The following is a 26,805-nucleotide window of genomic DNA, read 5'->3' as shown; positions in this document are numbered from 1 at the left end:
CACCACTTAACAGTTGGTCAATTGTTGGTTAACGGTAGATATTGGATTGACATGTTTTGAAAGTTCGTATACCGAATTGTTTCATTTTAATTTTTAAAGTCCAGGGGCCAAAGTGGTATTAGGCCCAAAGCACAGGTACTAATTGAAAATTTTTCCTAAGGCTCAGTTTGAAAGGAGTACAAATACAAATATGTATGGTCCAAATACATACAAAATACAAGGTTTTGCACTCTACATATTATTTGTACTCTTTTTAAGCTGAGCAAAAATGACAAAAACTACCCTGCCAAACCCAATACTCTCCCTCAAGAGTAGGGGTAATCATTTCAGCTTAGCCCGAAATTCTAGGATTGGGTCTAGGTTTTGTGCCAGACCCACATCAGGACCACAAATTTTAGGGCCGGGCTTGGGCTTAATACTTTAAGGGTGGCCTGCATATATTTAAACTTACACATTTTATGTATAATGTATACATGTTATTTTATATTATATTATATATTTTATATATAAATATTATAACATGACATGTATAATTTTATTATATGTAATATTTTATATTATATAATATATAAAATAAAAGTTTATATACATGTTATATTATTTAATATAAAATATTATAGAGATATAATGTTTTATATATAAAAGATATTGGTCCAGAATCAGGCCTGGCCCGGCCAGGGCCCGTGTAAATTTGGAGTAGGGCTGATGTTATAGGCCCGAAACCCTGGGCCCCCGGCCCCAAGCTATAGCGCTTATCATAAATAAAAAGCCCGGCCCGACCGACCCGATCCATGGTCACCCCTACTCGAGAGCTCACCTTATTCAGTCGTCCACAGCTTTATGATGATGCAAAGAAACAAATAATACTCACCTGGCAACAAATCAGGGAGGGAAAGAAATGACGCTGGGGACGACGACTCAGGGGTATGGTGAACCATCGTACTGGGATGACAGATATACTCAAGACACTGGCCCCTTTGATTGGTACCAGAAGTACCCAGCCTTAGCTCCGCTGCTTAACTTCTACGTTCCTCGAGATCATCGAACCCTCGTCGTCGGATGCGGTAACTCAGGTGTGTGTGTCAATTCCCATATCCTTCTCTGTTAGGGTTTTATTTCTGTATCTTTGTTTTAGATTTTAGTTGCAGGATTCCGGAATAGAGGCTGTGCAATGTCAGGTTGTTCGGGTTGATCTTCCTTGAGAGGGAAAAACAATTATTTATTCAAGAAGATAATTGATCAAAGAACGTAAGGATTATCCACATTTGAGTCAATGACCTTAGAGTTGCATAGCTATTCATGAGTTTGCAACGATTTGATAATGCACGGCTTATTACTATTTCACCTAGTTTGAGATTATCTTATAAGATCTCGATCTAATAGATCTCATTGATTGACTCCCAGGTGTGTTCTTCTTTACGGTTCCTGGCACTAAGCTTAGTTGCCGGGTCTGCAGTTGGATTTGAACCGTTATGATAGAACTTTAAAATAAGTTCAATACACATCTACTATTTTTGGCAACCATTATGTATAGTGTACAAGTTCCCAGTTTTATAGCCAGTATTTTCATTATGACGAACACAGTTCTGTAGTTTAAGTCCGAAGTCTGAACCATGTCCTTCTGTTACAGATAAAACCTATTACGATACAATTTGTCCTTATATGGTACTGACAAATATCAACAAGTTTTTCATTTGTATCAGAACTCAGATAATAATTTTATATAAGACCAACTGGACAATGTTGATGTCATTGTCCAAGAAGATTGTCATGTATGTTACTTCAGACTGTTGACACCCCTAGTTACTACAAATACTGTTAGATGTTTGAGAGCTCCATTTACCACTGGTCTCACAAGGAGATTTTTGTATATATTTATTGACCATATTAATAGGTGTTCCAGTTACGCCAATCCATTAATGCAAGCTTCGGCTAATAAGTTGGGGAGGTATGTTGTCATAACAAGACAGTGGGCTTCATGTCAAAGGTGATTAGATCAGAAGCAGCAGAATTATCAAATCATCTTTAACAATACTCTCTTGCATATTGCTGATAACCACCTATATTCCAGGACTCAGTTTATGATTTCTGTCACCTTACTTTTAGACTTTTAATTCACTCTGGCATTGACTAAACCTCCTTGTTAACTTATTTATAATTGTCATATTGTACATCAGTTTGCCCTCCATACTAGTGACCACCTATGGATCATTGTTTTCTTAAATTACTATCATACAAGTAAGTCTATGAACCCCATATGTCTTAGAAACCAAGTTCATTGTCAGTACCTAAAAAATACGCATAAATCAATTATAAAGCAATATGGCTATGCATGATTTTGCCCAAAACTTTCTTTGCTCAAAGTGGATTTTCCTGATCTATGGGCGTGTACTGCTTGTGCTTTCTTCCTTAAGCCAGCCTTAAGTTAGGTTGGAAATTCTAATGATTCTTATTCCTAATATTGTGAAGTTCATATTTTATTGTCTTTCTGATAGAGCAAGCTTCTGAACTTTATAGAATTGAATAAAGCAGTGAGGCTTCTACCTGACCATGTCATGGGTATAGCTGTTGCTGTTACCATACTGTCTGAAATGTGTGAGGTAGGTGATGAAAACATGTAATATACAAAGAAAAAAAAACCCTGATGTTAAACAATGCTTATGTTGCAACTTGCAAATTAGCCCCCAACTAGGAGCTTGATTTGGACGCAATTATTTATGCACACATATTATTTTTTTTAGACTTTTTTGGATGGAAAGAAGAGATAGTGGGTACCACTTTCCCAATTACAATATGTGTGACAAGGGCACTTCATCTTTTTTGGGGAGGAAAAGATTTTGCAAGGAGGGCTTTAGAACAGTTTGAAAAGCCAGGAGGGAAGACAAGGTTAAGAGAGTGAGGAAAGGCAGTTTCTTCACGGGAAACAATTCAACATGTACCCGAAGGATGAGCTTCCAAGGATGGTGTAGTGAGGAGTGGTTGGAACCAGAGGTTTTTCAGGAGGTGTTGTTTTAAATCCTTTGAGGTGCTAGTGGCTTTGGTTGGGCATTGCATCTCTGATTGGATTCTAGCGTCCTCAGAGTTGAAATAGAGTCGATGTCCAGTTTTGGGGGAGCTTTGGTGGATTGTGTTCGTTCTGCAGATTTGTATTCAGTATTCTGCTTGTTCGTATTGGTGTTTTGTTGTTTTGTAGTGCTGAGGTGCCTTCTTGTCACCTCCTACTCTGTAACCTTTTTTCTTTTAATAAAATTTATTTTATTTACTCTTCAAAAAAAAAAAAAGAAGAAGAGAGAGAGAGAGTCTGTCACTCAACTTGCAACCTAAATTTGTAGGGTTATGTTAATACATTCCCGATTGACTTGATTTTGGTGTTGTTAAATGGGTGACCTCTAAGCTTCTGTGGTTGGGAAAATTTTTGGGGTGTCAATGGAAGGCCTGGAAGAGGAGACAATAAAAAATCTGGTGGGCATCAAGCACAGAATCCTCCTAGAGAGAGGAAAGCTAGCAGCAAGAAAGGGGGGTATCTTCAAAAAAAAGTCAAGAAATGATAAGACTAACATGGGGACTAAACAATAAGGTTGGGAGTAGTGAGGGGTTTAGGGTCGGGAAGGAGAAGAAAGTTGGTGTGTGATGTCCTAAAGAGGTCTAATTCCCAAATCATTTTACTACAAGAAACCAAGTTGGAAATAATAGAGGCTGCTACAATCCGAAGTATCTAGGGGGAGGGCAAGTTAGATGGTTTTCTAAACCGGTAGTCGACAATGTAGGGGTTTGGTGATTGTGTGGGACCAGGCATGGTGTAAAGTTATTTCACACAGGATCGATTTATTCTCAATTTCTATGATTCTAGAGTTGGCTGGTGGGGAGGTGTGTCAAATTACAAATGTGTATAGTCCAATTGATGTTAGCATGATAAGTGCTTTCCGGGAGGAGTTAGCAGGGCAGGGGTTAGAGGTTTATTTGATTGTCCCTGGACTCTAGGAGGAGACTTTAATGTGACGATAATATCTATAGACAAAAAGACAAGAGGGCGGAGGACTAGGGCGATGTGCATGTTTGTTGAATTTGTTAATATTTTTGATATTGTGGACCTTCCTTTAGTGGCTGCTTAATTTACTTGGACAAAAAATCAGGAATCCCCTATGCTGGTAACACTAGACAGATTCCTAGTATCTTCTAATTGGGATGAGTTTTTCCTTGCTTTTAGACAACTGGCCCTACCTAGATCTGTTTCTGGTCATAATCCCATTCAGTTGATTTGTGGAATGCAAAGCTTCTTTCAAGTTTGAGAATGCATGGTTTGAAGTGGATGGCTTCACCCCTATGTTGAATTCGGTCTGGATTGATCTTGAAGTGGTTGGTTCCAGTTCACACATCTTTGCAAAAAGAATTGGGGAAAATCAAAGAAAAGGTTAAAATCAGGAAACTAGAGAATGGTTTGTCTACAAAACTTGAGCAAAAAAGTTTGAATACTAATTTTATCACCCTTATCCTGAAAGTTGAGGGGGACCTGTGAACTTAAAAGACTTTAGGCCTATGAGTCTTCTTAACAGTTTTTACAAAATCTTGGTGAAAGTGCTAGATGAAAGAATGAAAGGGATTTTGAATAGTGTGATTTCTGAAAACTAGTGTGCTTTTATTCCAGGTAGGCAAATGTTGACAGTGTTCTTATTGCAAACGAGCTCATTGACTCTAGAAGGAGGGAAGGTAAACCTAGTCTAATTTGCAAGTTGGACATTAAAAAAGTTTACAACCATGTCAACTGGAGATGTCTTGATTTTGTGCTTTAGAAAACGAAATTTGGACAAAAATGGAGGAACTGGGTTAAGGTTTTTGAGAGCTCTAGAGGTATCAGACAGGGGAATCTCCTCTCCTGATGAGGCAAGAAAAAAAAAAGGAAAAAAAGAAGAAAAAAAGAAAGAAAACTTATTGCTGTATACTTGAGGTACTGCATGTAACTTGTCTTTCTGTCCACATCATCTCCCCCTTGCTTTTCATTTGTCTCATGGAAGTGTTTTCTCAATTTAGCAAGTCGGCCGCTTCTGAAGGGTTGTGGGAAGGGTTTGAGATTTCTTCGGGAGAGGGAAAGTGCATCTTCTTTAGTTTGCTGATGATACTTTGTGTTTTATTGATGCCTCTCCTGACCAGTTGGAGGTAGTGCTCTGTATTCTGTTTTGGTTTGAAGTGGTTTTGGGTCTCAAAGCGAATATGGGCAAAAGCTTAAGCATCCCTGTGGGTCAAGTTGATAATTTGGTGGAGTTGGGTGGGGTGTTGGCCTGTCAGGTGAACTATCTCCTAGTGAAATATCTGGGGCTTCCCCTTGGGGCAAAATGTACTTCCTCATCTATTTGGGACCCAATAATCGAATGGATGGAAAAGAAACTATCTTCCTGGATAGCGAAACATCATTCTTCTGGGGGTAGAGTGACTCTTTCCAACCTCCTTATTCTCTCTCTCTTTCATGTCCCTTCTAAAGTAGCTAAGAAGTTAGAGAGCTGGCAGAGAAATTTCTCTTGGACAGGCTGGGAAGAAGAAAGAAAAGGATCAAGTTTGCTTACTTGTGGAGGAAGGTGGTCTGGGAATAAGGAAAATTAAGGTGTTCAATACTGCTCTTCTGAGCAAATGGATCTGGAGATTTGGGTCTGAAAGAAACTCTTGGTGAAGGAATCTTTTTTTTTTTTTTGATAAATGGTGAAGGAATCTAATTGCCTCTAAATATGGTGTGGATTGGGGTAACTGGATCGATCTCCTTGGACCCTCTACCCAATTGGGGTTGCTCTATCTAGAAGGGGATTATGAAGTCCCTCCCTGTTTTCTCCAAAGGTTTGGATTTCAAGGTGGGCAGAGGTGATAGGCTGAGATTTTGGAAGGACCCATGGTGTTTGGATAGCTCCTTAGTTGAGGTTTTCCCCTTTCTCTTTCAGTGTGCTGTCAACCAAGATGCCTCGGTAGTTGAATCTTATGATATTGCTGAGAACTTTTTGTCCTGGAGCCCTCAATTTAGATGAAATCTTTTCGATTGGGAAATGGATGAGGTGCTTGATCTGCTGTAACTCTTATAGGGGCAAGCTATTTCTACCAATTGTGAGGATGAATGGAGATGGAAGTGAAGTGGAGATGGTTGTTATTCAGTTAAATCATTGGCAACTAGGCTTATCTAGTCAGACACTATTGGTTTCCCTAGCAAACAGGTCTGGAACCCAATCAGCCCTTCTAAATCAAACTTTTTGGTCTGAGTTTTGGTGTTGAATGGATGCCTCTCTAAAGTCAATCTGGATAGGCGAGGCGTGCAGCTCCCATATCTGAATTGTGGTCTGCGTGGGCTCCTTCCTGAGTCTGTTGATCACTTAAGCATTCATTGTTGTGTCTCTGCTAAGGTTTGGGAGCATTTCCTCAAAGCTGCTGGTGTTTGCTGGGTCATGCCAAGCTATGTCATAGATTTGATGTGTTGCTGGAAGTTGCCTGGCTTGAAGAAGAACGGGAAGCTGATTTGGGAGACTATTCTTGCGGCTGTTCAAGTGTCAATCTGGTCTGAAAGAAATAATTGAGTCTTCTGTAGCAAATTTAAAAATACATATGAGCTAGTTCAGTTTGCTGTGAGTATTGATCTCTTGAGTGTCTGTAAACAGAATTTAAGCAGCAGAATGTTTTCCAGCTGCTTAATTCTCAGTCTGTGTGGAATTTGTAAGTTGGTGTTTTTCCTGGCTAGTCCTTTTCTTGCCAGGAAATTGTTGTACTCAATTCTCTTTCTTCATCAATAAAATCTTTACCTTACCTTTAAAAAAAAAGGGTTATTAAATTACCTATCCAACACGATTAATATTCTACAATTTAAACATCAAATGAATGTGGTAGCTGATTTATGGAGAATTCTAGGAATTGGGATTTATTTAAGCAGGTATTGTTTTCTAACAAAAGATTCTCCAACTCACAAGAAAATTGTTGAAAGCTTATTTTCCTAAGTATAGTACCGCAGGGGTACTATTGTACTTTTACCCCTTTTATTTTTTAGTTGCTGTCGCCCTAGTATATATAACAAAATAGCTGGCACCGCCAGCATGCTTTTGACTCTCAATCTTTTCTCCTCTCTTCTGCTCTCTCTCTTCTCTCTTCTCTTCTCTTCCATCACTGCACTGATAACATGGTATCAGAGTGGGACTGTTAGATCCGAAAGAAGAGATCGAGCACAGCTTCCCTGTCTTCTCCATTCGCCAGATCCAGATCCAGATCGGACTGAAGTACCATCTCTCCCTTCTCCTTTTTTATTTTTTCTGGTCGTGTGCCAGAACAGTACCTGTAATAGGTTCAGACTGTTAATGTGAGGCGAGCAGTCCCTTTTCTTTCCTTTTTTGTGGGGTCGGCTGATCCCTGTAAAACTGTAGGTCGTGAGGGCCTTTTGTGGGCTGTAACAGCAACTTTTATGGTGAACTGGAGGTCATAAAGTGATCTGTACTTGCTGTAACAGATTTTGTGTGCTGCAACAGCAACTTCTATGGTGAACCGGAGGTCAGAAAGTGACCTGTACTTGCTGTAATTGCCTTCCTGTTGATACGTAGGTCAAAGGATGACCTGTTAGTGCTGCACCTGTGTTTTATAGAAAAGAGGTGTGTTTTTGAAGAAAAAAAGGGGTTCTCCTTGGTACCCTGTGTTAGTTTTTTTTTTTTTCCTTTTTTTTTTGAGGCTGTGTACCCCTCTAAGAGTGTTTTGTTGAGTCTGAAATCATGAGTGGATGAGTGGTGAAGATTCTGCTACATCTAGTGTTTCCTCAATGCCATATGGAATGAGTGGGGGTGCGGACCTATCATTTCCCGTGGCTGTTATTCCTCTCGATGGTTTAAATTATTTGGAATGGTCAAGAGGATAGTTATACATTACTGCAAGGGGGAAGATAGGTTATATAAATTGGAGAATCAAAGAACCCAATTCTGGGAGTGTTGAATATGACAGGTGGAACCAAGAGAACAACATGGTTATGTCCTGGCTTTTAGTGTCTATGCAACCTCAAATAAGAAGGAACTTTATGTGGGCTGAAACGGCAAATGGAATCTGGGAACAGGCAAAATCAACATATTCTGAGCTGCATCACTATGCAAAGATTTATCAATTGCAAGCAGAATCGTCCACTTGTAAACATGGGAAGAGGTCTTTCTGTGTACTATTCCGATTTGACCTCTGTTTGGAAGGAGCTAGATCATTATTAGAGCGTGGACAGGAAGTGTGATGAAGATGCAAAATTATACAAGAAACTTGTATCTCAATAGAGAGTGTTTGCTTTTCTACATGGCTTGAATCCGGCATATGAATCCATCAGAGTTCAGATCCTAGGAAGCAAGGATCTTCCCTCCGTCCAAGAAGTTTATGCTCTTGTACAATCATAAGAAAGTAGAAGGAACTTGATGAACAGTTCTGGAGGGGATGCAGTTGGGTTGGCAGCAAAAGGAAGTGTGATTATAGGTGGTGGGAGCACTTTTAAGAGAGGGGACTCTCAAAAAAGGGCGGATGACAAAGACAAACTATGGTGTACTCATTGCCAGAAACCCTGACACACCCGAGATACATGCTGGGATTTCCATGGGAAGCCAAAATGGGCTCAAGATTTGAATAAGAAGCAAGGTTCAGATCTGAATAAAAAGTTAGGACAACAAAGTACAAGAAAGAACACTATGGCAAACATGGCCTCTCAGGAGACTCAACCCCCCATTACTACTGTGACACCGACTCACGTCTCTGGATTTGACCCAAGGGAGGATATTATTAATTCCTTCCATGACTATTTAGAGCTCTATGTAGAGCAATTCGTCAGATGGATGCTCCTCCCTCAACGTCATTTGCGTCTATCGGAAGCGTGTTGTTAAGCACTTCGGAACACCAGTTTAATATTTATAAAATTTTTCTGATTCTCAAACAATTACAAATGCAGTAAAAAGGTGAGAACGAGTTGTATCCATAGTGAAGCAAGTGAAAAATTAATATATACTTAGATCCGGACAAGAGAATGCAATCGGGAATGACAGAAAATACGAAAATAAAATCTATTATTGCTGAAATTAAAAGTTTCGAATTTAAACAAGACAATAAATAAAAATTAGAATATAATATAAAGTATGAGAATCAACAAAGGAAATAAAAGAAATAAATAAAAATAAAAAAATGATCCAAAATCCGGATCTGGTGGCGGTAGCTGTAGATCGGCCAAGCAGCTTGTAGAAACACCTCTTGACAAGAACCGAGTGTCCGTCCTTTCTACAACCCTCGAACCTCTTGAGACACCTTAGCCTTGAACTGAATGAATTCAGATATGCAAAACAGAGAAACAAACAAGAATTAAATCTAAAAGATTGCAAAAATAAAAATAACATAAAAGAAAATAAAGAAAAGAAAAGAATGGTTGATCAGATCCAGTGGCGGTAGTTGTAGATTGGTTGAACAGCTTACAGGAACCCCTCCTAGCAAGAACTGGGCGTCCTCCCCTTCTACAACCCTTGAACTCCTCAAAAAATCTTAGCCTTGTTAATTGGGTGAATTGACCAATCCTTTCTCCAGGGCCCCTGGGGTCTTTTTTATAGAGAAGGGTGGATATAATTGGGAATAGAGAGAAAGAGGGGGGCGGCAGCTGGGTTTTAGCAAAGTTTGGGGCACCCTAGGGTTTCTAATGGAGGGTTAGGATGGTTTTGGGCTGATCCTAAGGCTGAAAAGAAAAGAAGAGGGCGCCCAATATTATGTATGGTTGAGATTTGGGTGCCCAGAAGTGAATGGGTGAGATGGAGGCTCCTAAGGTTGAAAGGTGGAGATTAGAAGAGGTGGGACACGCCCTAGAGTGGATGGCTGAGATAGAAGATGGAATGGAGGGCTGAGATCTAGTGGTTAGGGGCTGAATGGTGAGGATTAGCAGTTAAGTGGTGCCCTAGGGTTTAAAAACTACAAAAAGAATGCCCTAGAATGAGTGTTTGAGATTAAAAGAGGTGGAGGGCGGAGATTAAACACCTAGGGGCGGCTAGGGTTTGCTAAGAGTGAAAAGTATGGGTTAAAAGGCGCCCTAGGGTTTGCTAAGACTGTGGGGAGCATGCTAATACTGTAGGAGGGGCGCCAAAATGGGTTTAGTAGTTAGGAGGCGCCCTCCTACTTTCAGTTTTTCACAAAAACACCCCTCTCTTAGTTGGACTTCACACTAGCTTCCCAAAATCTGCATTTTAGCCATGAAAACTTCCCAGTTTTCCCCAGAATTTGCACAAAGACCCTTAGAGGCGAAAACATTGCATTTAACTTGGAAAAGGGCACATCTTGACTATTCTAAAGCCGAAAATACTCCTAAATTGATGCCCTTAAGGCATCAAAATGCAGAGTTATCACACCCTCTAACTTAACCATTGCTAGTCCCTTAGCAATGCAGCCTTAAAATTACACTGAGCATAGAGATCCGTCCCATCTCAAGATCACCCTTGATAGAATTAGTTAAGCATCCTGATTCAAGAATTCTCAAACTCTGTATAGATCGGTATTGGGCTTTAGGGGTAAATCTGTCTTACTTTGAATATTACAGAAACTTGGCTTAAAAATCTTATATACTCTTCCATTTGCAGACTGTTTTGATAAGCTGAGTTTGATTTTAAAATCATACATGTATTCTTATCATTTTTCGATAGTAGATTTCTACCCCTGAACTTGATTTGTGCACTTTTTTCTATTGTTACCTTCTACCGTTTGACGCGAATCTCGACACTTGACTTAGGTGAAGGGACCCGGTTATTAAGTGTTAGGTGATTGTCTTTGGCATTCCCTTTCCCGTTTGACGCGAATCTCGACACTTGACTTAGGTGAAGAGATTCGATTACTAAGTCTAGGGTGTCCATTGACTTTTTATTCTTTTATTTTTTTTTTATCTTTTTTTACAACATTATTCAGGGCAGTCCAATGTTTCTAACAATTTGAAGATTTTTTGTCTAATTTCTCCATCTTTCTCTTCTTATCTTGGCAGGGGCAAACTTGGGAGTATTTTCCAATTTCTAAACGATTTTGATAATATTCAAATAAGACCAATTTTTGACTCCTATCATTTGCTACCAATTTCTACAAAATTCAATATTCTTTTATCAGTTTCTTTAACTTTTTCTGTTTGGGAGTCTCTTTTAATGGAAAAATTTAAAAAAAATTTCAGTGAAATTTTGATTATACATTTCTAAAGGCTTAGCTTTTCATTATTTTTTTTTCAAAATTTCTCTCTCTTTCCTTACCCCCCAACTTAAATTCCATTGTCCCTAATGGCATGACTAGAATGATGCAAAACGGATTTGGGCCAAAGGGAACAATGAATAGGGTTTTCCTGAGGGGTTCAAGGTCTGCCACCTGGTCTCGAAAAAAGAAACAACAATTCTAACACTACAAACAAAAATCAACTGAAAACTACGTTGGGTTGCCTCCCAACCAACGCTAAGTTTAACTTCTTCAGCCGGACACATTCACACACTGTTCCCATCTATACTCCCCGGCTCACTTTCATCTTTTGACAGACAGGGTTTAGATTGGGCTAACCACGGGGTAGATAGGGCATCTAAAAGATCATCAACTATATCCACCTTGCACTCATCTTCCCCTAGGTTTGGATACTTAGAGGCACTAAAAATGTTTAACCGCACTTTCTGCTTCCCTAATGAAATGTCCATTTCTCCCGATTTACAGTTGATATTTGTATTGGCTGTTGCTAGAAATGAACATCTTAAGATTATAGGGATGTTGTTTAGTTCCTCGGCTAGGGTCATATCTGGGGTGATGAAATCCACTAGGAAGTGACAACCCTCTAGCTTGACAATGACGTCCTCAATAACACTTTGAGGGGTCTTGACTAACCAATCAACGAGTTGCAAAATTACCAGGGTAGGTTTTAACTTGCCGATCCTGAACATGTTATAAGTAATGGACGGAAACAGATTTGTACTGGCTGCTAGATCCAATAAGGCCCGATCGAAGGTGATTCCAGAGATGACAACTTATGAGAGGAGCACCAGGGTCTTTCATTTTTTGGGGAAGTTGGTTTAGGAGAGCTGCACTAACATCTACCGAGAGCATCATTTTTTGTGGGGCCGGTCGTGGCTCCATCATTTGAGTACACAACTCTTTTAAAAACTTGGCATAGGCTGAGATATGTTGGATTGGGTCAAGCAGAGGGAAGTTAATATTGGACTTTCATTCTCTCCTATTTGTGAGTCTCTTTCTTCTTTCGCACCGGCCAGACTGTGAGTGCAGTTGGAAAGGGAACTATGGGTTGGTTCATTACTGACTCTTCTTCTAAGGTTTCCTTTCCTATTTGTACCCCCCCCCCCCCAACTTAGGGTTTTCCTGCTCTTTTTCTTCTTTAATTGTCTTCTTCTCACACGAGCCCTCTAAAATCCTCCCACTCCTTAAGGTTGTAATAGCCTTGGTATTTTCAGGCTGAGGGTTTTTAGGAGGTGGTTGAATTTGTTGTGGAGGAAAACCCGGTGGCTGATTTCTAGGATTCACAACCGGTTGACTTAGTAGTTGCCCTACTCCTCTCCTCTTCTTGGCTTCGGTTAGCTGTCCTATTCGGCTCTCTAATCTATCGATGGATTGCTGCTGATTTTGGATTAATTGCTAAAGCTGCATGAATTGATCATCTATTGTATGGGTCTGAGGAGGTTGAGGGTAAGCCTAATACGATTGGATTGGTTGGTTCCTAGGGTACACCTGCTGGAATGAACTCTGTACTTGTGGCCTCTAAAATTGCTGGGCCATGGAGTTAGATGGATGATGATGCTGTTGGGACTGTATGTGGGTTTGACATGGTTGAGTCCCAGGGTAATCTTTGTACTCCTAGTGGGTTTGGGCTTTAGACCATTGAGAATGCCTATCTGGCAAGGGGTTTTCTTGGGCTTGGGCCCTATAAGTGAAATTTGGTTGGTTTTCCCACCCAGGGTTATATGGATTAAAGAATGGGTTAGCATTGGGTTGGAAAAATCTGTTGGCCACATGTACTTGGTTTGGACTGACTAGTTGACATGGGCCTGCCGCAGGGCACTAGCTAACATGATGGGCCGAGCTTGCACAGATGGAACATGACGGATAGGATGACAAGGTTGGGAATGGGCCACTTTGTTGATGATATGCGAGGACTTGGTCAATTCTATGGGCCATCCCATAATCTTGTCCAGTTGACGAGATTTGGGTGCCCAATATTATGTATGGCTGAGATTTGGGTGCCCAGAAGTGAATGGGTGAGATGGAGGCTCCTAAGGTTGAAAGATGGAGATTAGAAGAGGTGGGAGGCGCCCTAGAGTGGATGGCTGAGATGAAGATGGAATGGAGGGCTGAGATCTAGTGGTTAGGGGCCGAATGGTGAGGATTAGCAGTAAAGTGGCGCCCTAGGGTTTAAAAACTACAAAAAGAGTGCCCTAGAATGAGTGGTTGAGATTAAAAGAGGTGGAGGTCGGAGATTAAACACCTAGGGGCGGCTAGGGTTTGCTAAGATTGAAAAGAATGGGTTAAAAGGCGCCCTAGGGTTTGCTAAGACGTGGGGAGCATGCTAATACAGTAGGAGGGGCGCCAAACTAGGTTTAGTAGTTAGGAGGCGCCCTCCTATTTTTAGTTTTTCACAAAAACACCCCCTCTTTCAGTTGGACTTCACACCAGCTTCCCAAAATCTACATTTTAGCCATGAAAACTTCATAGTTTTCCCCAGAATTTGCACAGAGACCCTCAAAGGCCACAACATTGCATTTAACTGGGAAATGAGCACATCTTGACTATTCTAAGGCCGAAAATACTCCTGAATTGATGCCCTTAAAGCATCAAAGTGCAGAGTTATCAGTCTATATCAGGTAACTCTGCCACAACCTTCCATATTGCATCTCATACTCTTGACACCCCCTGAATCATTGATTTTGGAGCGTTTAAACACATGATTGGTACGCCCTCTTACTTTCAAACCTATCACCTCCTTTCTGGAAGAGACAAGGTGAGATTAGTTGATGGATCATATACTACCATAACTGGTCAATGAACCATTTCTCTTCCTTTTGGCCGTACATCTCTGATGTTTTACATGTTCCATAATTTCCCATTAATTTGTTTTCTATTAGTGGTATTACAAATTCCTTAAACTGTCCAGTTACCTTTTTCCCTTCTTACTGTGTGATCCAGGATTTGGCCTCGGGGAAGATGATTGATAGAGGATGTATGGTGGATGGACTTTACCTGCTGGAGAATAAGGCTGGTCTTCAAGTCATAGAGTCTATTTATGGCATTGTTGTCTTGGTCATTTATCTTTTGAGTCTTTAAAAGTGGTGTTTCCATAATTGTTTAAGTCAGTGTCAGTTTCAGGTTTTTCTTGTCTAACTTGTCAATTGAGTAAGTAATGTAGAACTCACTTTCCTTCAAAGAATAATAAATCTGAATTTCCTTTTCACATTGTTCATTATGATGTGTGGGTCTCGGTTACTTTACCATCTGAGAGTGGCTATAAGTATTTTATTACCATTATTGATGATTATTCTAGATATACATGGGTATATCCCATGCGGACAAGGGATGAAGTACCAAAAATTATCCAAGACTTTTAGTGGATGATCTTCACCCAATTTCAAATTGAAATCCAAAATTTTCAATCAGATAATGCCAAAGAGTATTTTCATAGTGATCTCACGGAATTTTTTGCTTCATGTGGTTCACTTCACTGTAGCTCTTGTGCCCGAACACCACAACAAAATGGTGTTGCCGAAAGAAAAAACCGACAGCTCTTTGAAGTGGCCCGGGTTTTACTAATCTATATGAATGTTCCAAAACGATTTTGGCTTGAGGCTGTCCTTTGTGCTACCTATCTCATCAACCGTATGCCCTTTAGTTGGTTAGAGTGCAAAGCCCTACATCAGCTTCTTTTTCCTAAGGTTCCCTTCTTTCCATTCCTCCTTGTGTGTTTGGTTGTTGTTTTGTCCAAAATTTGTCACCTACTCGTGGAAAATTAGACTCTCGTGCTATTCTTTGCATCTTTTTGGGGTATTCTTTCACTCAGAAGGGATACTGTTGTTTTGATCCTGTTTCTCAGAAGTTTTATGTTTCCATGGACGTATCTTTCTTTGAGAGTGATTCTTTTTTCCCTGTTTCTCCTTAGGGGGAGTGTAGGAATGAGGAGAAACTGGTTCAGCTCCCTCCTCTTCCCGATCCTCCTCATTTTCATGTCTTCTTTCGTCGTCACAAAGGCCAACCAAGTTCAAGAGCTGTGGAGAACCTAGAAGCTGTACCTCCAATGCCATCAAACTCTCCGAGGCAGATCATATTCACTCAGGTATTTTGGTTCCTATCGATGTCCCTGACCCTATTGCTATTGATACCTCTATTTCTAATGACCTTGACCTTCCTATTGCTCACAGGAAAGGTGTTAGATCTTGCACCACTAAACACCTCATTTCCCACTTTGTTTCCTATGAGAACATTTCACCATCTTTTCGGGCCTTTCTCACTTCCATTGATAGTGTTCCTATCCCTAAGTATGTGGCAGAAACTTTTTCAGTACCTAAATGGACAGATGCTATGAAGAAATTAATGCTTTACATAAAAATGGCACATGGGAACTAGTAGATCTTCCTCAGGGAAATGATCCAGTTGGATGTAAATGGGTGTTCACAGCTAAACATAGGGCTGATGGCACTGTGGAGAAGTATAAAACTCGCTTAGTGGCAAAGGGGTTTACACAAGTGTATGGAGTTGGTTATGCTGAGACTTTTGCACCCGTTGCCAAGATGAACTCCATTAGAGTTCTGTTCTCCCTTGCTGCTAATCTTGACTGGGATGTACATCAGCTTGATATCAAGAATGCATTCCTAAATGGTGACCTTGAAGAGGAAGTTTACATGGTACAACCCCCTGGTTTTCGGGCTCAAGGCAATGAACAGAAAGTGTGCAGGTTGAAGAAGTCTTTATACGAACTGAAACAACCACCGAGAGCCTGGTTCAACAGGTTCCATGCAGCAGTTCAGCAGGAAGGATACAAATACATTGTTTGTGAAAAGAGGGGAAGGGAAAATTGCTGCTCTGATAGTATGTTTTGATGATATAATTATCATTGGCGATTAGAAGGATGAAATCCAAAAGTTGAAGATTTTTCTTGCTACATGGTTTGAAGTAAATGATCTAAGTACTCTAAGATACTTTCTTGGAATTGAAGTTGCCCGCTCACAAAAGGGTATCTTCATTTCCCAAAGGAAGTATGTCCTAGATCTACTCCAGGATATAGGAAAATTGGGAGTAAAGCCAATTGATTCCCCTATTGATCCTAACCACAAATTAAGTGACTTCCAAGGCGAACCTATCAAGGATGTGAAACAATTTCAAAGACTTATTGGAAGATTGTTTTATCTTTCTATGACCCGCCCTGACATTGCTTATGTAGTTGGTGTTCTTAGCCAGTTCATGCATGCTCCCAAGAGCACTTTACCTTGAAGCAGCAGAAAGAGTTCTCAGATATCTTAAGAAGTTCCCAGGCGCTGGTTTGTTGTTTCAAAAGCACAAACATTTGAAAGTTGAAGTGTACACTAATGCAGATTGGGCAAGATCCCTAAATGACAGAAAGTCAACTAGTGGCTATTGTGCCTTAATAGGAGGAAACCTAGTTACCTGGAGAAGCAAAAAGCAGAATGTGGTAGCTAGATCCAGTGCTGAAGTTGAATATTGGGCAATGGCTCATGGAGTGGCTGAAATTATGTGGTTAAAGAATCTGTTGAGTGAGTTGGGTTTTCTAGTGAACAGACCTATGACCCTATTCTGTGATAACAAAGCAACCATAAACATTGCTACTAATCCAGTGCTGCATGATAGAACTAAACACATCGATGTCGACGAACACCTTATCAGAGAGAAAGTTGTCACAGGGGAAGTGTGTACTCCTTATGTTAGCTCTAAGGATCAACTTGCAAACATCTTTACAAAAGGGCTACACCATTCATGGCATCATGACTTATGTGACAAGTTGGGCATGATTGACATCTATGTCCCAACTTGAGGGGGAGTGTTGAAAGCTTGTATTTTCCCTAGGTATAGTATCGCATGGGTACTATTGTACTTTTACCCCTTTTATTTTTTAGTTGCTGTCGCTCGAGTATATATAACAAAATAGCTGGCGCCGCCAGCATGCTTTTGACTCTCAATCTTTTCTCCTCTCTTCTTCTCTCTCTCTTCTCTTTTCTCCTCTTCTCTTCCATCATTGCATTGATAACAAAAATTATACAAACATACATGCTCCAAAAGATCATTCCTCCAACAAAAGATGCAAATATGAACCTTATATAGACTTCTCTACTTAATTAAAAGATCCTAACCTCTGTCCAACTCATACCTATAGTTTTTATATTGAGATATTTTGATTAAGGAGATAAGTTTACAAAGCCTCATATGATAACTAAAATGACCGATCCACTAGACATGTCCATAATTAAATAAAGAACAAATAAATGAGCATAAAGGATCCCATTAACACCCCAATAACAGACATGACATGAATATATACAAACAATTCACTTTTTCCTACACTAAGGGCCTGTTCGTTTCCTCTTAACCATTATCTCTTAAGAGGAATCTTTTAACTTTAAGAGAAAAATGGTTGTTCGTTCCTCTTATCTCTTCTCTCTTAAGGTGCAATCATACAATTTTTGTTTTCTAATGATACCCCAAAATAGACAATCAAAAAATCTCATATATGGGGTTAAAATGGATATTTGATAATTTTCAGAATTCAAAATTCAGAACAACATTCTCTGTATTCAATGTTCAGAGGAAAGAAAAGTTCACCAATACCAATATACCTCTTAATGTAATTTTTGCACTTTCAGATGCCAGACTTCAGAGCAAATGAACAGGCCCTAAGCATACACATTTCTGCAACACTCATTTTTTGGGTGTGCTGTTTCTTAGCTTCTTGGTTAGCTATTTATCAAAAGAAAAAAGGTTCATGGTTTAGCTTCTTGAAGGATAAATAGTCTGATAAATAACCACTTACGGATAAATATTTTTCTACCTTTATTCATGACATCTCATTAACATGGATGCCCGAGTGAATGACTGTTATGATGTTCAGAAAAACACAGTTGTTTAGAAGTCTCACCTTAGAAGAGACCTCAATGATTGGGAGGTAAAGTCCATGGCGAAATTACTACAAAACTCATACGCTAACACCATGTATAGGCCAAGAAGGTAGAAGGGTTTGGAAGTGGGAATTTTCAGGCTCTTTCTTGAATCGTTTTTCAAGAAATTAAACTCTCCTGCAGCAAGAGAGGAAAAGCTTACTGGGCTATAGTAATTCATGCTGTCTTGTTGGGTGTTTAGGAAGAAAGAAACAGGTGAATCTTTGAGAACAAGAGCGCACACACACACACACACAAGGGGGGGGGGCTGAGATTGAGACATGCAATGAGGTCCAGACACCATACACCAACATGTGTGTTGATTGGTTTTGAAGGTAATGAATGTGTTGATTTAACAAAAATTTAAGTTCTTTCTTGCTTATTGGTTCAGGTTTTGAAGTTTTTGGAGGTCCAAGACACCATACACCAACATGTGTGTTGATTGGACCCTAACAAGCAAGAAAATAATAAAAAGAAACTAGTATATTAACCCACAAAAAAGAACATTTTAGTTTAATAATGTCTATTTTATTATTAGAATAAAGAATTTTTTTTTATCAGTATGCCAAAGAAAAAAGATGGTAAAAGTGGTATGTGCAAAACATGTAGGTGATCAAGCGAGGCAACCCTCTATGGGCACCTTGACAATCAAGCATTTCCTTGACAACTGTGTATTGTATTTCCTTTTTAGTGAGTTAATCTTGAAATTTGTGCATACAACTTTCTTGCGGCTTGAGAAGTGAGACTCCTCTCCTGGTGATGGCATTGCTTTTTCTTTTTGATAGATAATGGAAATAATAATATTATTGATTAAAGAACTAAGTATACATCATACAATTCCCCACTAAGAGGCACGAGGTGCAGCCTCCTAACTACATCATAAAGCTTACAATTGAGCCCAAAAGAACTGATTCCTATGTACTCCTTGTTTAGCTAGGTCTGCCAGCTCATTTGCTGATCTTCTTTCCCATTGAACTGTGACTGAAATATTTGAAGTTAGCCACTTAAATCTTCTCAAAGTCCCCCTGTACGACCAGGCTGCCGTCTCTGGTTCTTTTAGCCATCCAACAGTCAATTTGGAATCACCTTAAATCATTAAATGCTCCACTGCCAACTCTCTTGCATATTCTGCTCCTTGTAACACAGCTTGGAGTTCTGCATTTACTGAGTCTCCCCACCCTATAGGACCAGAAAATAGTGCTACAATCTGACCTTCTTCGTTTCTAAAGATTCCCCCTATTCCAGAAGGCCCCGTGTTGTCCAAACTACTGCCATCAAAATTTAGTTTAATGACGCCTGCATCAGGAGACTTCCAATCCACCACCGGCTCGCTTCTGACTGCAGAACTTATGGCATTGCTTTTTCTCTTCTTTTGGTTAGTGACACTCCAACCAGAGAAGTGAAACCTAGTAGTGAGGCTCTAAGAGACTAAGACTCTGTGTTGGTATATTTGGTAACTTAAGATCTTCTTACTAGTACTATTGACAATGTTTATGCCAAAATAGTGACTTTCTAAAAAAATGATGCTAAAATACAATGTGGAGTTGTATATTTAGTAACCCAAGATTTTCCACTAAAGAAAAAACAAGAGGAAATAGAAACCTTTTATTTTTATTTTTTCAGTAATAAAAAAAATTATTAAAAGAAAAAAAATATTATGAAGAAGGTGACCAGAAGTTACCTGAGAGAAGAAAAAAACAAAACCAATCCCAACTAACTCCAAACAAACTCTAGTCACCAATCTCTCCAACTAAAGAAAGATAGCAAAACATACATCCAAACCCAAACACCCAAATACCCAAACAGCCCAGCAAATATCAACTTCCATGCTACAAGCTCAAACAAACAAAATACCAACCCATCTGAAAAGCAAAGAATCCAAACCCCAACAGATGCCAAAAATCCTGCAACCTGAAAAAAACAGGCAATCAACTAAACATTCTAACAACTAATCACCATTGCTCATCTTCTCTAATAGCTTGAACATAAACCTCTACTCAAAAACTTTCTGTGATTTTTTCACCTTCTTGTTTGGCCCAATCCCAAATGAACCCCCTTTCAATCTTGCAAAACTTTTGAAACCAGAACATTTTGATTTTTTCTCTGACTTCTAAATCTTCTCACTGCAAGAGGAGTTTACCTAAAGTCCTTCAGTTCCTTGGAATTCTCATCAATCCTCTCTAACTCCAAAACCATATTCTTTAAAATCTGACCTGCAATCAACTCTTCACCCTCTTCATTGACAACCCCCACAAGTGCAGCTAACCTCTGTCCATCATGAATATCTTCTACCCTTGAATTATTTCCTTCAGAGCCTACACTAGTCTTCTTCAAAGGATTCCCATATTTTTTCTTCCAGTTCCTCCAGGCCCCGTTCGTTTTTTGGGAAGCCATTTACCCATGTTCTTTTATTTCCCAGATTAATAAGATAATTACTGTTTTATCCATAAAAAACCATTATTAAAAGGGGCAATTTTGTCCCATCCAATTGTTGTCAACTTCTCCCCAGGTGGGAAAGTTACTTACCCGCTTGGGAGATGGGTATTACTTACCCCGGTAAGTGATACCCAGGGGATATGAATTTTCCATGGACCCTACACAATTCTGAAGAAAGAACATGGGTTTCTCGGTCAATAGGAACCAAAATCTCATTGGCCTACTTCCCCCTCTCAAAATCTGAAAAATGAACAGGGCCTAATAGTTTTCCTTGCAAATTCTTCACCACCTAAAAAGAAAAGTCCCGGTGACCTACTCACCTCCACCTCAGTATTCACTACAGTCTCCAAGTCTATTGATCTCTCAACAGCATGAGTTTCATCTACCTGAATGTCTTCATTGCTTGAATGAGTCTCTTCAGCATCTTGTTTGTCTTCATCTACATTATTATCATTGTTTCTATTTTCCTGTACCAGTCTAGTCTGAAAATATATATATATATATATATATATATATATATTGCACATCTTTAAACCTCTCTACATCTCCTTTTTCCCTTTTTTTTTTTGTGTAAAAGAGGATATAGAATTCATTCTTCTCTAAGTATTTTCCTTGCAAAACAGCTCCAGAAAAGGGCACACTTTTCTTATTGATCTATTCTATTTGTTTTCTTTTCTTTTTGGTAATACTCATTTTGAAGTATATTCAAAGCTCTTGCAAATTCTGATGCCTGAGCAGTAAATTACCTTGGACTTTGTGCATGTGCAAATCCTCACCTTCGGTTCTGTGCTGGCACAGAAATCTTCTAAGTAGATTAAACATGATAACATGGTAGACATTCTAATATCATTAAACTTATCTTTCTTTTCAGTTATCACCTTTATTTATTTTTAGTACTTGCAATCATTCTACATTACTTGCACTTGTGAAAATACATATTAATAACTTGTCAACAGCCTTTCAGTTTGGTTCTTGAGTTGATGTATTAACAATTAAATAATTTCATGCATGCTGTTATTTATATTGCATTTGTTAACAGCATTTAGCGAAGGCATGGTTAATGATGGTTACGAGGATGTTATCAACATCGATATATCATCTGTGGTGATTGAAGCTATGCAAAAGAAGTACCAGAATCATCCAAAACTCAAATGTATCCCTTTTATTATTATGGTTTTGGAGGTCATAATATATATCTGTTCCTCACTTATCAGCAATGTAGCCTAGCAAATTGAGGGAGATGTGGAGATACCGAGCCACAATGTAATGTTTCTAGAAATGAACTTTAATTATGCAACAAAAAATGAAGTTGTAACCTTTTGATAGATGTACCATAATGAAGAGCTTATGACAAAGATGGCCTAAACCATCTTAACAACTAAATTCTGATCATTTAGTAAGGTAGCCACGTTCTGATAGATGTACTGTAATGAAGGTAGCAACTAAATTCTAGAAATGAACATTAACAATGCTACTGAAAATGAAGTTGTAACCTTATGATAGATGTACTGTAATGAAGAGCTTGTGACAAAGATGACCTAAACTATCTTAATAATTAGATTCTGATCATTACTAGTTAGTAAGGTAGCCACGTTCTGATCCTACTAATAAATCAGGTAAATTGTGGTTGATAGAAAGTTATTTACCATGATGAGGCTTCGTCTATTAGCAATCTTTTTTCCTGAATATGTAAGCAGATATGAGAATGGATGTCCGGGACATGAGTGCCTTTGAATCGGGTTCATTTGATGCTGTTATTGATAAAGGTACTGCTTCTAAGTGTTCAATTTGATTTGATTTCTTGCTTTCTTTTTTTCATAAATTTGAAGGAATTATGCTAACAGGACTTAGAGGGTTGTTAAATTAGATGCTGAATGTCTTCTCTTATGGACCTTGTGTTTGCAGGAACTCTAGACTCTCTCATGGTGAGTGCCATATACTTTAAATACCTCTATCTTTGCAGAGAGATGATTACTCATAGGCAGTTTTTGTCCATAGTGCGGACATAACTCCCAACAAAATGCAACTAAGATGCTTGAGGAGGTCGGAAGGTACATAAAAATTATTAAACACCTTGAAAAATTATTTCTTAATTTATTTTTCACCTTTGATCCGGTCATCATATATTGAAGCAGTTAGTGACACTATCAGGGTCCTCAAGAATAAGGGAGTCTATATTCTGGTAACATGACATTATTCTTTAATCCTTTAAATGCTACATTTTCCTGTTCTTTGGAATTACCTAGAAGTTCTCGGGCTTTCCATAAGAAACATATGTTTGCAGGTATGCCTCTAACTGGTCTAACAATGCAGATTACATATGGTGCTCCAGCTTATCGATTATCTTTGTTGAGAGATCTGCACTTGTGGACAATAAAACTTCATGTAATAGGTTGGAAAATACCCTTCCTAGCATAACTGCCATTATTTTCTTGAATGAAGAAAGTGGCATAAGTTTCTGTATACACATTCTCAGTCTTATCCACTCTTTACCAGATTGTCTGAACAAAATGTTTATATTCTTTTTTTAATTTTATCATTATCAGCAAAAAAAAAAAGATCTCTTAGCTGTAAAAACCCTTGCAATAAGAAATGTTAATAACAGGGTACAAAAGAGAAACGTTACAATGTCATTACAAGGTCAATACAAAAGAACAAATAGCTGACATTTCTCAGGTACAGAAGTGGGCTTTGCTCTACTATACCACTCCTGGACCTAATTAAGGACATGTACGAGGCTGCAAAAATCAATTCTAGAACACCTTATAGTTACAATGGATCTTCACCAAGGTTCAACACTTTTTTTTTTTTTTCATATATGAATCAACTAAACATATTCAAGAGGACCCATGGTGCTTAATGGTTGTGGATGATATTAAATGCAAAATTAGGTTTATAGACAACTACATCAGAAACCAGAGGTTTTAAAATATGTAGGACCAAAAAGAATATATGGAATGTAAATTTAGTAATAATAGGAATGCAAACTAAGGTACACTTAGGATTGAAGACCAAGAGATAACTCAATGTGACCTCTTCTGGTACTTTGGTTCAATAGTTCATAACAAAAGAGAATTGAGGAAGATGTTGCCCATAGAATTAGAGCAGGATAGGCAAAAATGGAAGGGGTGTATCTAGAGTGTATTGTGATAGGTGAATCTTACTTCAGCTAAAAGGAAAATTCTATAAAACAATTGTAAGCCAACTATGTTATATGGAGCAGAGTGTTGGTGGTTAAGAAACATTGTATCCAAAAAAAATGAGTGGTAGAAATGTGAATGTTTAGATGGATGAGTGGTAAAGCTAGAAAAGACAGGGTTAGAAATGAAGTCATATGAAGGAACCTAGGAGTAACACTAATAGGTGATAAAATGAGAGAAAATACATTGAGATGGTTGGGTCGGATGCACAAAAGACCATTTACAATACTTGTTAGAAAAAATGATTTGTTACAAGTTGAAGAGGCTAGAACAGCTAGAGCAGAGTGCAAAGGACTTGGGTGGAAGTAATAATAAATGATTTTAGTGTCCATAATTGAACAGTGGATATGGCACTGAACAGAACAGAATGGTGAAATAGGGGGTGTATTCAGGAATGAGGAGGGGCATATTATTGCCATGTTCTCTGGGCCAATCGGAGAGGGTGACTCTCTTAGGGCTGAAATTCTAGCAGTTCTTGAAGGAATCCAAAGAGCAAGAGAATTAAGCATCAGATGCTTAGTTATTGAGGGGGATGAGGAGGTGGTGATTAGGTGGCTGAAAGGAGACAACAGTAGCTTGTGGAGCTACAGAAATGAGAAGAAAAAATTTAATTGGCTGAGTAAGGACTTAGAGGTGAAATACAGCTGGGTGAAGAGAAGTGCTAACTCAATGGCTGATGGGTTAGCTAAGCAAGGAATGGCTTACCTCCCCTGTCCTGTAATTAAATTTCGCAAGTATTATTCATTAATAAAGCTTTCTGTTATTGATCAAAGAAAGAAAAAAAAAAGAACAGAATGGCGAAATAGGATACATGTAGCCAACCCTATATAGTTGGGATGGTGATGAAAATGAAATAGTTTTAAGCTATAAAATACTTAATATAACAAGTTTTGAAAACAAGATTTAATACTACTTTAAATTCATGACTAGAAAAAATAATGAAGTTCTCGCAATAAGTTGACAGATGCTTGTATGTAGGCAATTAAATTATAGAAGAGTTCATAAATTTGGGAAAGCTTATGAGTGAATGGTTTACTTGTTTTACCAGTTTCATTGTGGAGCAAAAGTGTCATTAAGTTTAAAAGTTTAAAACGGGTTTGGCTTATTGGTGGAAATGTTAAATACAAACTCCAATTTGTTAGGTATAAAAGGTAAAAGGTTAAAGTACAGAAGGAGAATTTGTTACTATAGCCAAAGTTAAGGAGAGACAACAGAATTTGCCCTAACAAGTATTGTAGTTTGAGCTGGTAAAAAGAAATTATGGTTTCAATTTACATTCTGCTTTAGGCCCACATGAGGTTTGCGGATAAGTGATTGTCTGGTTCTGATAAGTTAGGAGCAAGGAATCTCCATCTTTATGTAAACATCTAGGTTTTTGTCTCATAAGGAACAAGGAATGCTGTTAAAGATAATTGTAGTTTATCATTTGAACTTGTATTCCCTTATTTTTTTAATGAAAAGGAAATGATTCAGTTGAGTTTGTTCATGCAGAAAAGCTTGTGGCAGAGAGAAGCTTAGAACATAAAAAATGGGAGTTAACAGAGCCTGTACCATTGGATGAGGGTGGTTCAGTCGAGGCAGTTCTTGGAAAGAATCCTGAGGTCCATTATATTTATGTTTGTACCAAGGTCTGTTATTCTGATTTACTGTAAATTCTGTGATTTATTTTGGGCCCTGCTCTTAACCTTGGCAATTCGTTTTTTCCAACCTGACTTGGGCTCTGTAAATTTCTTCACCAAAATGACCAGCCTTGAAACAATGACTCTATCTATGGGCTAAGCAGGGATACTTGAACCATGAATCTAAGGCCTATTAGGTCTGTGTCTTGTGTATTTACAGGATAAGCCCACAAATGGGATTGGAGCATGATGGCGAATGTTGATAGAAGAAAGTGAAGAATGCCTTTGTGAGTTTGTGTTCAGATTTTTATCCTCCATACTTGGTATTCCAACAGTGTGCTGTTTGTTATTTTTTTATAGATAGTGTTGTTGGAACTTGAAACATTTGATACCAATATATTATTATTATTAATTGATCATTACCTTACCGTACTCTTGAATTTGTATTTTAACAGCGGACATATTTTATTCTAGTCGAATTTTGTAAGAAATTTCAATAGTGGTCGCAGTTGAGCTGAATCAACTGAACCTGGCAGAGGTGTCACTGGAATATTCTGAGTTTATAATTGTTCTTTGGTACAATGTTCGTTAAAAATATACGGTCTACGAGATTTGACTAGGAATGCTTTATATTGCTAGCAGTCATCAAGGATCAAGATATACGTCAGTGCAAAAAGAATCTCAGAAGGAAGGTAACGTGCAAGAAAACTGCGTGAGATTATCGATGAATATGATATACACAAGGCACCAAGTTGATGGATTATGGATATACGCATTTGTTGGTTTATTCCTGCCTTGCAGGCCAGATGGTATCTATTTCACCTTCTAAGCATGTGATCAGAACGCAATTATCGATGAAGTTAAAGGGGATCTGAAATAAGATAATTGGGAGGCCCTGGCCCCTTCTAGCTGAATTGTGTGTTTTTTTTTAAATTTTTTATTTACTCCCTTTGTTCAAATTTCAGGAAAACTAAACCGAGTGGTTATAAGATACCACAGTTGCCACTTCAATTGGCCTTCCATTTAGTCCGTTTGGTCTATTCCCATAGACCATAGTGTGTTTGATAGACAGGAATGGAAATGAGAATTAGAATTAGTAGGAATGGGATTTCATTCCAAAGGGAAGGGCAGGGAATGGTTACTCCCTCAAATAAGGGAATGCCATTCTAGCAGGAATGGGTATGGGATTTCAATTTTCCCAATCAAATGGAATTCTGATTCCAGACCCCTATTCCGCAAACCAAATGGGGCCTTAGTCCCTGTTCGTTTTCTGATATCTCACTTACCCCCCAAGTAAATGCTTACCTGCATTCTTTTTTTACATGAAATTACTTGGGTATGTTTATTTTATAGGAATATTTTTTGAAGGGAAAATTTACAATTAGGAGTCTTCACAGGGGAAAGTTCATTTATATACAAGTATTATAT

General features: G+C 38.6%; 1 protein-coding gene across 2 annotated transcripts; it reads left to right on the top strand.

Moving 5' to 3' along the window:
• The first annotated feature begins 791 nt into the window (after nt 1-791).
• Nucleotides 792-25,868, top strand: LOC148867853 (S-adenosyl-L-methionine-dependent methyltransferases superfamily protein). Of its 2 annotated transcripts, XM_088977437.1 has the most exons (10): nt 874-1,073; nt 1,149-1,248; nt 21,598-21,711; nt 22,256-22,324; nt 22,464-22,483; nt 22,557-22,609; nt 22,710-22,740; nt 22,872-22,950; nt 25,250-25,386; nt 25,598-25,868. In XM_088977437.1, exons 3-10 carry the CDS (start codon nt 21,612-21,614, stop codon nt 25,625-25,627), a joined length of 519 nt encoding a protein of 172 aa, XP_088833563.1. In that variant the 5' UTR covers nt 874-1,073; nt 1,149-1,248; nt 21,598-21,611; the 3' UTR covers nt 25,628-25,868. The 2 variants fall into 2 exon arrangements, with proteins under 2 accessions (XP_088833562.1, XP_088833563.1); XM_088977436.1 differs by lacking the exon at nt 1,149-1,248 and having other exon boundaries at nt 792-1,073.
• Nucleotides 25,869-26,805: the final 937 nt, after the last annotated feature.

The sequence above is a fragment of the Nelumbo lutea genome, chromosome 3 (assembly GCF_056320005.1).
Source record: "Nelumbo lutea isolate HS-2025 chromosome 3, American lotus-T2T, whole genome shotgun sequence".
Taxonomy (NCBI): domain Eukaryota; kingdom Viridiplantae; phylum Streptophyta; class Magnoliopsida; order Proteales; family Nelumbonaceae; genus Nelumbo; species Nelumbo lutea.
This window is presented reverse-complemented; position numbering and strand designations above follow the sequence as displayed.

What these genes read in the sequence shown, in the direction of transcription:
- LOC148867853 (XM_088977436.1), top strand. Translation starts at nt 899, where the DNA reads ATGACGCTGGGGACGACGACTCAGGGGTATGGTGAACCATCGTACTGG. An exon ending in AATAAAACTTCATGTAATAG is followed by an intron (nt 22,951 to 25,249) that starts GTTGGAAAATAC and finishes TTGTTCATGCAG; the next exon opens with AAAAGCTTGTGGCAGAGAGA. An exon ending in ATATTTATGTTTGTACCAAG is followed by an intron (nt 25,387 to 25,597) that starts GTCTGTTATTCT and finishes GTGTATTTACAG; the next exon opens with GATAAGCCCACAAATGGGAT.